We start from the raw sequence: 13,469 nt of genomic DNA on the forward strand, positions 1-13,469 counted from the left end.
ATCATAAAATGGATCAGCTACAAAAAAAAAACCCTGGTATTTGTTTTGGCCTCGCTAAAACAGGGTAACTGTGATGACCGGGTTTCTGGGGCACCAAGTCAGTCTGAGGTTAATGGGCTCTAGTTGCATCAAGTTGAGCTGTTTTCCGCTGTTGTCCCGGGGTACTACTGGACCCATAACTGGATAACCAAGTAATCCTCTCAAGTACTTGACTGGACTTGGCAGCAAGACAGAGCAGTCCAATGCTCACTCAAGTAGTTGAGGTGGATTAGACATTCAGAAAACAGCTTACACTGTAAAACCAGCTAATAAGATCAATCTCCAGTCAGTGCTTTACTTTAGAAAATAAAAGTAACTTAATGCACACAATAAAAATATACTACACATAAAACTAGATTACACTGTGGGAACCATACATCTCTCCCACTCTCTGGGTCAGAGTCCTGACCCCTAACAGTAATATAGCACCTAGACTCTAAGCTCTATAAAAACACAGTTACCATTTCATTAAACAGATCACGTTGCACAGGGTTGCTCTTCAAAGCTTGGTCAGGCCTCGAAAAATCTACTCGCCCACTCACTATGGAGAGTCATCATCATCTCTTTATTGAATTATTACTTAAAATCTTTGCAAGAATACACAAAAAGTGCAACAAAATAAATACAAAAGGATAAATATATGCAGTATGCAACCCAGAAGACATTTCATCATGATGGGTTGTGGTCTGTTTAAGTGGATAACAATATAACCTGTGCATTTCAGAGCAGATCATCAGCTGTCAGTGAATAGGGTGATATCAAAAGCTAGCATTGCAAAAGTGAGCAGAGCTACATTTCATCCTAACGGGCAAATTCTGCCTGTTTAACGGAATTAAGGTGCATTCCATCATTACAACTCATCAACTTTCAAAGAAAATAAATTTTGGTGAGATGTCTTGTTAGGGGAAGTGAAGTGCCTAAAATGCATACCACTGCCATTATCAAAATCAAGACCGATAAAATAATTACGGTTAAACCCCATGTGTATGTATTCAAGCTTTTAAAAATAAAAAATAAAAAAGAAATAAAAAACGAATAATGTCATAGTGTTATGAAATCACGTATAAAATACAGTTTATAGCTAAAAGAAAAATATAAGTCTATAGAGAGTCACATTTTATTAGGTTGAGCTATTTTTAGGACCTATTCGTCCATTTGGTTCAGTAAGAAAGTGAAGCAGCAATAAAGACGCCTTTAAATCTTGTTTTTATCTCAACACAATTGCTCTTCTTTCATTCTCTGACTGCAGAGTTCCAGGATTTTGTTAAGTGAACTGACTGGCCTGCTGTACAAAGAGTGTGAAATGAAAGGTTGTAGGTTGTCAGAGTTTTCATAACATAAGTTTAAATAACTAATAACTCAACTCTACAAACATTTCAATATATATTTCAGTAGCTGTGAAAGCCCATTTTTGGCCATTTCATGGAAATTTACTGTTTGTAAATGACACTGCGCTACCAAATCATGCCTTAGTAATATATTTATTAAAAGTGAGTGTTTAAGCTCCTTCTCTGATGGCAATAGTTTTAGTAAACTAAGAGGCAAGTCAGGGATCATGTGTACCCTACATGTGGGGTAGATTCTTAGGGTCTCATTTATGAGGCAGTCATGCAGTGCAGCACAGCTTGTCACCTTTCTGCACAGCGTGGCAGGGAGAGGGCTGGAATGCGCTGTATTTAAGGCAATACGGAGCATTTCTGTCCTTTTACATCTGCTGGTTCACAATGGGCTGCCTAGTTTCAACACAGGCACCCTTGCACCTTGGTGCAAGGGTTTCTGCGTTACATGCAGGATTGTTTTTGTGCAGTAAGGGACACTTTCCTCCCCAAAAAACAATCCTGGGAGTCATATTCCTCATTCCATGTGTGCTGAAAAATGCAGCACACATGGAAAGAGGAAGAAAGTAGGAGAAATCGCCTCCCCTGGAAAGGTGTAAGATTTTGGCACATCCCCAGGTTTCCAAGCTCTTGTAAATGTGGGGATGTGTCAAAATCCATGAGAGATATGTGGGAACACCCATGGCAATGGCCATGAAAGACCTTCCCAGGGCAGAGAAATGCAATGCTCCAGATCTTTGGAGCCACTCAGAACTACACAAAGTGGCTTTGCGTGGCTTCAAATATCTGTCTCAAGGTTTCCATCACTCTTGCACCACGTTGTGTGGTGCATGAGCGATGCAAACAGCCTCAAAAATAGGTCTCATATTATACATGGAGCAAACACTTAGTCTATTTAATCAAACAGAGTTTTTTTTGCAGAAGAAATGCTGAACTCACACATTTGATATGAGAATGCAAAAAAGGCAACTCTGTAAAATAAAATAATTGCCTAGGATCACACAATTTGAGACCCGTTTACAGGTCAAGTACATTACGGTTAGGTCGAGTAGATTATTTAAGTTACTCGACCTGCAGGTCTAGTAACATTTTTATGATTTTTCAAGGCCTGAAGAGCAATGGTACCAGTACTTGTATTGCAGTGTCCCTGGTCTACCCACTGTCCGCCACCCAAGGTAACAGACTTGTCTACTCTTCCTTGGCGAGGACACCACTTTGGGAGTGCCAGGGTTCTGAATAGGGATACCTGGTGTCTTGGTGAATTACTGGATCCCACTAGTCCAGTAGCCACTAGGCGAACTGTATGAAGGTAGTGGCGGGCCAGTGTGCCAGTATACCCTGATGCCTCAAATGACACAAAAGAGGTGGCGGCCTATACCTAAGAGCCTACTGGTCACAGTATAGACCAGACGGCTTCAAACTGGGGGGCAGGTTCCCCTAGGGGGGGCCCTCAAGTGATCCCAGGTGGGGCCCCAGACTCTGGCCAAAATAAATATTATACAGATAACAGGCCTTTGTTTTAAGCAGAAGCATGTTATTGCAGTTTTAAAAAAGGTAACACTACTTAACTGCAATGTTTAAATAGGTTTAGACATATTTAAACATTGCCATGTTTATAAAATAATTGTGAAAAATTCTGAGGAGGGGCCCAATGATTTTTATTTTTCAACTGGGGGGCCGCGGCATTAAAAAGTTTGGAGACCTCTGGTCAAGACGTTCTAATAGCAGGGCAAAAACAGATAGTGTGCTACTTGCTACTAGTGCAGGACACACAAGGCAAAGCTGGAGACTTTGCAAGTCCTGGGGTTGGAACCAATGATTCAAATAGTAATTTCTTTAAAAGGGAACTCTTCCCCCCAGCTAGGCATACTAACTGGAAGCACCCATAGGCTCCCACAGCACAGGAGTTGGGTCAGGGGCGAGCCAGTTTCACCTTCAATGACTGACAGGCATCTCCCCCATCTCCATTGTTTTTGGTGAGCAGCAAGTTGTCTAGCTGCTCGAACTACTGCCTTTAGAACCTGGAGACCAAGGTTTGAACTCCAGCCTCAGCGCTAGACTCAATACTGTGTAATTCTGGGCACACCACTTAAGCTTCCTGTGTCTCATTGTGTCTAAAATATACTTGCTTAATCCTCACTTGATGTACATGATCTTGGTTGTCTCCCGACCCCCTCATTTATGCTTCGAAGCTAGGATAGATAGATCGATCGATCGATCGATAGATAGATAGATAGATATATATGCATACATATTTGGCACAAAGAACAGGAAAAACAAGGTTTCTGAGTTTCCACTTTTTAACCAAAGGGCATGCCCCTCCTTAAAGAGGGAATTAACAGTGAAAGATAACATATTCAATAAATAGTTTGTAAATCTACGGTTATCTTTCCTGCAAACCTTGCTTGCAAAGACTTCATGTATATTTGGCTGCCTCTCAAACTCTTTACAAATGTCCAGTTCATGCACAATGACACTTAAAGTCTGACATTTGGGAACAAATAATGGGATCATGGGTTGTTAATATGTAGTCTGCACTAAGGAGTCTTAACAGATTTGAGGTAAAAAAGGAAATGCCGAAAAAGCACTGAATTTAAGATTTTACATGCCTGACAGAGCGGTATAAATACATTTGAGAAATAATGTAGACATCCCATGTAAATCATTTAGATGAGCATAAGCGTTCAATGTGTACATCCAAGGCCATATTCACAAGTAGCTTTTCTGTGAGCAGGTGTGGCCAACTCCTGAAGTACGCTTGAATTTCTATGAGTAAATCAGATTTACTCCTAGACAGCAGCTCTGAGAGTCAAGCCCTCGGTAGTTTAAGATCCAGTGATATGGTGGTAGTAGGATCCTGATAAGCCAGGTAACACTCTTTATGTTACACCATAGTAACCACGCAATGTATACACTCGAATTCAAAAAGGCCTCAAGACGAATCCTTTAAGTAGGACAAAAAAGGGGTGATGGTCAGCGGGTAGAGAAATGTGCTCAAAGAGTAATAACTATAATACTTTCCAAAGAGGCACTGTCTACGTAATTGATGCCATGGCTTAAGCACTGAAGTAAAATCTCGTGCTTCACACAGCATACTATCTCACCAGTATTTGGGTACCCCTATAGGTTTTCTGTTATTACATTCGGGCATTTCACACACAAAAAGAATGTTCAGCTAAAGCAAGCCAGACCTATTGGTTTTGACAATACTCCTTAGCAGTAGCAGATAAAATGAGTGACAATGTTTTTTGTTGTAAATAACTATAATTGAAAATGTTTTAATAATGAAAATATGAGATTAAAACATTTAAAGGCCTTAGGAAGAGGTGGGTAGTGGACTTCGGAGCACCTGTCACTTAAGTTATCCATGTCACATTATTTTCTTCTGTAGTCTCTCACTGTCACATCCGCTCTTTTTTCTACCACGCCTTTCTGAAATCCTCTATGTTTATCTCGCACTTCATCTCCTTCCACTTCATTACTGTCTTTTCACTCTGTATGTCTGCAGGTACTTCACCATGCTCACACACAGTACTCACTTCTCACCTGTAAACATGGCATTTTGTTTTCGTTGGCACTGTCAACATTTTGAAAGCTTTCTAACTCCTTCACACATTTTCACAAAAAAAATCATTGCAATTGACATGTATGTGACCATCATTCTGTGCGCACTACAGAGAGGCAGAAGACTGAATGAGCATATAGTCTGAACACCTTTATTACCAACTGACAGACAATGTGAGAAACTCGCATGTCTTCGGCATCTGCTCCCGAGCTCCCACTCCATCCCAGTCATGAACACCCACCCACAAACTTTTAATAGAAGGTGAATTAGTTCACAATATACATTAATCAAGAGTCATATATTGCAGGAAAAAAATACAAAAACGTAAGTAAAAAAAAAAAAAAGTTAGGTAATGCAAGGTAAAATAAAATATGTAAAATGCAAATAGGGACTGGATTGCTTACATGGATTACCTTATCGGGTGAGTTTTAAAGGCACTGCTGAGAAACAAACCAGTGTTTTGCCTCTAAAGTTCAAAACATTAATACAGGGTCCTATAGAGACCGTTTCAAAATAAGTTTTTAATAACTGTCAGGTGTCATATCTGGCAGGATATGCCCCACTTATGCAGAGAGATATTTAGCTCTTATATGTCACACACTAACCAAACAACTGTGGGTAAAACGAAGATAGAGCAGTGATTTACCTAATTGAATTATGGCAAATGTGTGCTCTGAAGCACCTACAACGGTATAAAAGCCAATAATAAAAAAAAGAAGATGTTACACGAAGCAGAAACAACCCAAAACGACCAAAACTTGAGAATATAAAAATCTGCAAAGTTGTTTTATTCACATCCGCGTGGAAGTGTCTACGTTAAATGTTGTTGCCATAGTTCTCATTTGATTACAGAGTATGATTTTACTTGATCGATGCACGAACTCTACAAAAAAGCTGCTAGGGAACAGCAACCTAATCTGATGGAGCTAGTTAATGATGAATATGCGGCACGAGTTTAAATGCCTGAACTTGGCCCATTCAAGTAGTAAGCCCAATAGTTTCGTTGTCTGGTTGCGTGTTTAATGTTGAATTTTGCCAGACAAGTGGCTGGCTACAGTACCAGAAAACAAAACAAAAAAAAGTAAACAGAACTTTGAGATCTGCTTACACCAGGCTATGGAGCAACTTGACATCTCCGCCTCCCAAGCGCAACGGCCATAAAATAGTTGTAATCTATAGCCAACGGCACTAGCACTTTGTATCACCTGCAGTTCAACATTCAGACAGCTGTGTAACTCAGAACAACGTTGCAGCACAGGTTTATACAGCTGTCACTGTTAAATCTCAGAGGAGTCCCGCTGCTCTAGGGTGTCAGGGGAGGGGAGCACAGCTCTGCGGCAAAGTCTAAATCAAGCAGGTGTCTCTCCGGCAGCGACAGCAGATGTACCTCATTAACTGCAGTCTCAGGGGGGCTGGTAGCACCGCACCCACAGCATCGCAAGCCTTCATGCTCCCGCAAAGACTACCTTAGCCAGCTCACTGCCGTGCACTGGGCAGTAAAACCCATTGCACTTCACGGGGGCTGACCGTACAAGTCCCACCGTGCAGGGAAGGCGGGAGTGGAACTACAGCTGTGCAGCTGCCACAATGACCCACTGAACTGAGGGCACATGAGGATTCTGCAGACCTAGGTTCTCCAACCCGAGCTCGCGGGCAAACCCGCCCTGCTCACTGCAGCCCACGTCTCTGCGAGACCCCAAACCATGATATTTAAAGGAGAACTCCCCAGAAAGGAACATGCTGTACCTCAGGGGCGGTGCTCTCCTCCATTTTACTGCCACTGTTGCCGGGACCGGGTCCAAAGTGGAGAATGCGCGCAATCGCCTACAAGAAAAACCCCGAAACACGTGACGCCCACATAAAGAAAGAGAAAGACCGCCAGTATTAGCTAAATGGCCCCCCAAGTAGCTTCTCCACACCATGAAAATCAGACGGCCACTCCACACTGGTTTATTTAACCCACGTATATAATGTTACCAAAGAAGACGTCATAATTGTAGTCGAATAGCAAACATATTTTGATTTAAAAAAAGGAAATTTAAACAATTTCAAACCTTGCATTTTAAACTATGCTGCGTTATTTCTCTTTATTTAACAATACTGTATTAATTATATTATTTTTACTCCATAGTATTGACTTTAAAATAGTGCTTTTCTACACAGGTGTGAGTTCCTAAAGTGGTGACGTGGGCGATGAAGCTCAATAGCCTTTCAGTGCTGACGTGACGTAAGAAGATCTCGGTGCGCATACTCCAGGTTAAGTTGTGTGTGAGAACTATATTGCCGAGAGCTCTTACGTATCGTAGTCAACTTTTCTGTTATCACTTTGCAGGGCACGTTGTTCGCCTGGAAACACTTTGCGGACGTGGATACCTCGGAAGACGGTTTTGTGAACATAGCTGTTAAGTTTCCAGTTTGCGTACTTAAATGTGTGGAGTGTTTTTATGCGTAACGGTTGGATGCCTTATGTGTGAAACTTTATTGACCTTTTTCCGTGACCAAATCAAGGCAGTTGTAGTCATGTAAAAATATTATTTTCAGCAGAGTGGCTGGTACAAACAATAGAACGTGTTCAGCAGGACACTACAACCCTTTACACTAGTCTGAATGCTTTTGACTGCACAGCTGATCTAGGTTTCAGAAGGCACACAATAAATCTTAAATCAATACCCTTTCAACACTGACAGCAAAGGCTAACCAGCTTTTTGCTTCCATTCATACTCATGCATGTGATCTTTTATTACAGTGGGAAAGGTTTACTGAAAGATTTACAATGCAGCATACTGAGTAAGGTCCACCCAGAAATAAGTGCAATCTACAAAACACACCTCTTTTTTTTCAAAAGGGGATTCCAACCATTTGATAAAAATGGCCAAAAGGATGGTAAACCTGCTGTGGCGAGCCCTTAAAAGGTAACCTATGGACCCAATAGTTGTATACAAAATGAGGGAGGCAAGAAGGAAATTAAAAGCGGAGAAAAAGGTTTTCTGAATGGTAAGATGGAACTCATTCTGGTCCAAATTACTGTACGATATCTGGTCTAATAACTCTGCAAAGTTTTGAAAGACTATAAATGGATTGGATAGAACTATTCCAAATGTGGCTGATGATGAACCCTCATCGAGAACATTAGCAGATCAGCATTCAATGAAAGCAAGCGCTGCGTAGAAAGACAGACTTTTAGTGCACATTCAAAGAGGCACCAGAGGCATTGAAACATTGGCTGCACACAATCCAATTCCGGTCGGAATGACAAAGACCAGTCACACTCCAATTGTTCCAGGGGTGGTGCTCCGAAATGCTGCATCATGCGTTCACAAAACAGTTGTGCTGGCGGTAGCGTTTTCACTACTCCTTGCTGTGACCGGACAGCCCTTGCGCAGTAAGAGTAGCAGCAGCAAAATGCCACCCATTATAGCCAAAGTAATCGGAAATCCCCCGAAAACACTTGAAAATATAGAATGTATGGCTGATGGTATTAAACCGAATATAGAGGAGAAGGTGGGCAATTCCAGTAGTATGGATGCATTAAATATTCGTCCCACAAGTTCACCAAAGTGTCTCAGAAAGTTTGTAGTTAAAAGGGACTGAATCTCCGCCGATGACCTCGCAACCTGAAGCACATAGGTTTCGCGTGCAGATGTAAGTGCCACATGTTTCTGAAACAATAAAGCCCTTAGTCTGCTCAGTTTATCAAAATTCACATCAGAAGTAGCAATATGAGGCCAAACGTCTGCTACTCCTTGAAACTGCATAGGGGGAGAAAGGACATTCCCGCAGCACTTGACAATTTGGGAGACCGAAATGACGTAAGCTATTCCAGCACGCATTCCACAACAGCTCTGACTGTTAAGGAGCACAGAGCTGCCATTAGAGAGCACCTGGAACGCAGGACTAGTCAAGGGGACTGAGACTCCCTTCAAATAAGAAGCCAAATTTTCCACAGAGGCATTACATGCCCCGTGCAAGGGCAGCTGTTTGCAAACCATCGAATGGCTCACAGAAGTCTCGCATTCACTACACTAAGAAAGACCTCTTTCATGCCATTGAAACATTTGTATATGAAAGGAAGCTCCCACACTTCGTGTATATAACTGTCTCCCAGCCTTTCATATCTGCCCACTGGAATGTGTTTCAAACTTGATGTAAATTGAAGTGTTGAAATGGGCAGATTTATAACCCCATGTTTTAGTCATTCAGCAGATGGTATTTCAGCCACAGTAGAAAGCATCTTTTCTAACTTTTCAATATTCAACATGACATATGTTGCTTCTTTCCTAGCCATTATTTGTTGTTGTCGCATTAAATTAAATGTAGAAAAAATCTCTCTTGTGCTCACATCTTGCCAGGGAAAGCGACTTGCTTTCAGTGTTTGTAGTGTCCAACCTAACTGCATAATGGATCTTAGCTGACTTTGTCCATGTTGCAAAAATGATACATCACTCTGTAATATATCTATTGCAGAGGATACAATGTTATTTAAGGTGTATATTCGGTCGGACAAGGTGTTAATCCCATTATTTACAACAGCTAATGCTTTCTGTAAGTTTTGCTGATCTATTTGCCTTAACCGGGCAGCAGCCTCGTGTTGGGAAAGCTTCCAAATTTCATTGTATGCAGCATATAAGAAGCATTTTCTGTGTGGTATCCTGGGGCCTAACATGAACTCCTGTAAATATGTGTTATTGGACAGGAGACTTAAATGTTCTTTGACAGCATCTAGTGAGGAGACCTTCATCAATTGCTGGCATAGTCTCCCTACACTATATGTTGTCACTTAATCCAAGTGTTCCAAGGACACAAAGCGAGGGTCCGGCCTATTTTTTCTAAACCCCCGACCACCCCCCCAGAGTTAACAAAATGCATATGGCACCAATTGGTGTCTACAGGCCACAATAACCAACCACCAGGACGTGAAAATGATGTGTTAACTGTGCCATTCTGGACCCATTCATTGAGCCGATCTTCAGACGCATTTATACATTTTTGCCATTTGTAAAATTTAGCTGGGGTAGGAATACTGGGCACATTCAGTTCTTTAATGTTTGCTAAGCCTAAACAGCTTGTTTGTGGTACTGTTCCGTTTAAAAATACAATTTGCACAGGAATCATACATGCTCTAAATAAAGCTTCTCTTCCTCTTATTTGCAAATTTTTTGTTCCCTATGCACTTTTTAAGTCAATTGACTTCAGCCAGTACTCATAGCCTTCTGTAGCCAATCGGGAAACAAATGAATCAGAGTATGTCAATTTTGTATCTGTTAACAAAACATGTTGATTTTCTATTTCTGTTAATTTAAAATAATATGACTCAGCATTCTTTACGTTCTGCCCAGAAAAATATGCACATTTTTCAGTATACATTTTAGAACTGCCTACTAGTGGAGTCGGGCAATGTTCCCATTGTGTATATTTGAAAATAGTCTTTGGGGTACTTGCTCTGTGAATGTAATAATGTCCATAATAATTATAACAGAACATGTCTCCATAATTTCCTTTAAACTGGTACACATCTTCATTTTCAAATACTGTATAATACTGTAAATCAGACATCATAGCATCAACAGTTTTCACATCGCAATCATCAGAAACCACTCCGGGTGTGATTACATCAGTCATTGAAAGTTTGAATACATATGGTATTTAAATGACCTCAGTAGGCCCATATATATTGAATAATACTTTGTCCAAAACAATCCCATCAGGAATTGGTATGGCTGTATTGTTCACCAGAGACAACTCTCTGTGAGTTTTGTGCGATGAAAAATGTGGTTTTAAAACCTCATCCATCAGTTCTACTGTAGAGCATTTAGGAAGAAAATGGCCATGAATAGGAGAAAGAGGACAATGACAAACACAATCCAAAGGAGAAAGGCAAATATAGTAATAAAAAAAAAAGCCATAGATAAGTCCTTGGACGAATGAAATAATTAATTTTAAGCCAGTGTATCAGCTTACGTGCTCTTGACAGTTCTGTTGTAAGAGAGGCTAATGAGTCACTGAAACTGTCGCTAACTTCGACAAAATAACCAGAATCTGTTCGTGAAAAAACTGGAGCTGTGTTTTGAAGAGGAGAACTTGCTGAGGACTCCCTTGGTGGCTCATAGTAAATTACGACATCCGTTTGTGTAGAATTTGTAAGAAATTGCTCGTTATTTTCATCACTGATTGTAAAAGTAGTTGTAAGAGGAACTAATGAAAGCTCATTTTTCACCCTCCCCAAGCTCAGAGAGGCATCAACGTTGCTGTTGAAGACCTGTAGTGGAACATCCTGATCTGTAGAGGGAGGTATTCGGGCACTACTCAGGAGTCCTCTAGGTCTGCTGTGCAGGACCGGCCACACGGTGTAGCTTGAGATTGTCGATGGAGACAAAGTGATTTTCATTAGAGCCAGGCAGCGGTGGTAGAATCACAATTTTGGTACCATGCATTCCCAGGACTGGAACCAGTACACAATAAGAAGGACCAAATTCCTTTTTCACAGCAATCTTTTCATGCACTAATCCCCAAGTTTAGGAACCCAGCCAGTAGATGTTACTGGTACATCCCTGATTCCAAAGGAGGCAGCATTGGCAGATGCATTGTCATCATGGAACTGTTGTAAGTCCTGCAAGACAGTGACATGTTCATTTATGTCAAAGGGTGTATTCGCCACCTCCACGCCAGGACCATCAAGATCTGGAACATACTTTTGAGTTCCAAAAAGGCATTCATATGATGTACGACCCACCAGGGGCCTTCTAGGCAGATTGTTAAGTGCTCTCTGGACTCCATTGAGGTGTGTAAGCCAGCTACGACCTGTGGCTAATACTCTGGCTGTTAAGGATTGCTTTAAATCTCGGTTTCGTCGCTCGACAACAGTGTTTCCCTCGGGATGAAATGGAGACAAGTAATGCAGTTGGACCCCTAACGAAGCCATGTCGTCGCTGTAAGCCCTTGAGGCAAAAGCAGGGCCCCAGTCCAAGTGGAAAGCCGCAGCAGCATATGTACCGATAAAACCTTGCAAATCTTTAATCACAGTTCGAGCGTCAGCCGAGCGTTGTGGCCAAACCCACAGAAATCTGGAGCATGAGTAATCAGCGACTAGGATATGTTTGTAGACACTGTCTGGTGTTAGGGGACCACAGTGGTCGAAGGCATCCACTGTAATGGATTATTGGATATTAAGAGGGGTGTCTGCTGTGGACGTTTCACCGTGCACTCTTTTATTTGCTGGCAGAAGTCACAACAAAGGACATACTGTTTGGTCTGTTTATAAAGACCTAGCCACCAATATCGTGATTGTAATATTGAAATTGTAGCCGCCACACCAGCATGGGCAGAGGCAACTCCCTTATTACTAACCCAGGTCTGAGGGCCAGATGTAGGAAACGATTTGCGACTCGCAAATGGCAAAAAATGCCGTTTGCGAGTCGCAAATCGCAGTTTCCTATGCAGAAATGCATTTTGCGAGTCGGGACCGACTCGCAAAATGCATTTCTGAATCGCAAATAGGAAGGGGTGTTCCCTTCCTATTTGCGATTCGCAGTGGTATGCAATACCATTTGCAACCGCATATGCGGTCGCAAATGGTGTCGCAGTTACCATCCACTTGAAGTGGATGGTAACCCACTCGCAAATTGGAAGGGGTCCCCGTGGGACCCCTTCCACTTTGTGAATGGACCACAAATTATTTTTTCAGGGCAGGTAGTGGTCCAAGGGACCACTACCTGCCCTGAAAAAATACCGAAACTAAAGGTTTCTGATTTTTTTTTAAGTGCAGCTCGTTTTCCTTTAAGAAAAACGGGCTACACTTAAAAAAAAAAACGGCTTTATTTAAAAGCAGTCACGAACATGGAGGTCTGCTGACTACAGCAGGCCTCCATGTTTGCGAGTGCCCATAGTCGCTATGGGGCCGCAATTTGCGACCCACCTCATTAATATTAATGAGGTGGGTCTTTGCGACCCCATAGCGACTCACAGACGGTGTCTGAGACACCGTTCTGCATTGCAAATTGCGACTTGCAATTTGCGAGTCGGAAGGACTCGCAAATTGCAAGTCGCAATTTGCAATTTTGCTACATCTGGCCCTTAGTTCTTTAGTTATTCGAACTCCCAATCCTGGTATTGTTACTTATGCACTAAACAAGCCTGCCATCCTGTAGGAATATTTAGCAGGATACACTTTAGGAAAAGGTGTGCCATTAGCCGAAGCTGCCACGGCTGCTAGTGTTTCATCATCCACTTTTAGCTTAGAACGAGTTACTGCAGTAACAGAAGCCATAGCTACTGCTGATTTGGCTGCTTCATCAGCCAGAGTGTTGCCTTCAGCGTGTATTTCACCATCTGGACAGCAGTGAGGATTTTCTCAGTGGTAGCAAAACGTTGTTCAGCTGTGGAATATAAGTGTGATTTATATGCAATTGGGACGGTCTTACCCACATTGAATGTCACATAGGTGAAACCAATGGCACCAGCAATTACTCTGATGACCAAATGTTTTTTATTGTCCCGTGTATGCAAGTGTTTTGCTTCAAGCATGTCTTTTT

The 13,469-nt window shown here is 41.8% G+C and overlaps 1 protein-coding gene across 2 annotated transcripts in view; it reads right to left on the reverse strand.

Moving 5' to 3' along the window:
* The window catches only part of SRBD1 (S1 RNA binding domain 1), a 759,215-nt gene extending 752,435 nt beyond the window's left edge, over positions 1–6,780 (reverse strand). For both annotated transcript variants that reach the window (XM_069234013.1, XM_069234012.1), the window contains exon 1: positions 6,688–6,780. In XM_069234013.1, the coding sequence (XP_069090114.1) occupies positions 6,688–6,711 (24 nt within the window). In that variant the 5' untranslated portion in view covers positions 6,712–6,780. The remainder of the gene's footprint in view (positions 1–6,687) is intronic.
* Between the last annotated feature and the right edge of the window lie 6,689 nt (positions 6,781–13,469).

This window comes from Pleurodeles waltl, chromosome 5 (genome assembly GCF_031143425.1).
Source record: "Pleurodeles waltl isolate 20211129_DDA chromosome 5, aPleWal1.hap1.20221129, whole genome shotgun sequence".
Taxonomy (NCBI): Eukaryota; Metazoa; Chordata; class Amphibia; order Caudata; family Salamandridae; genus Pleurodeles; species Pleurodeles waltl.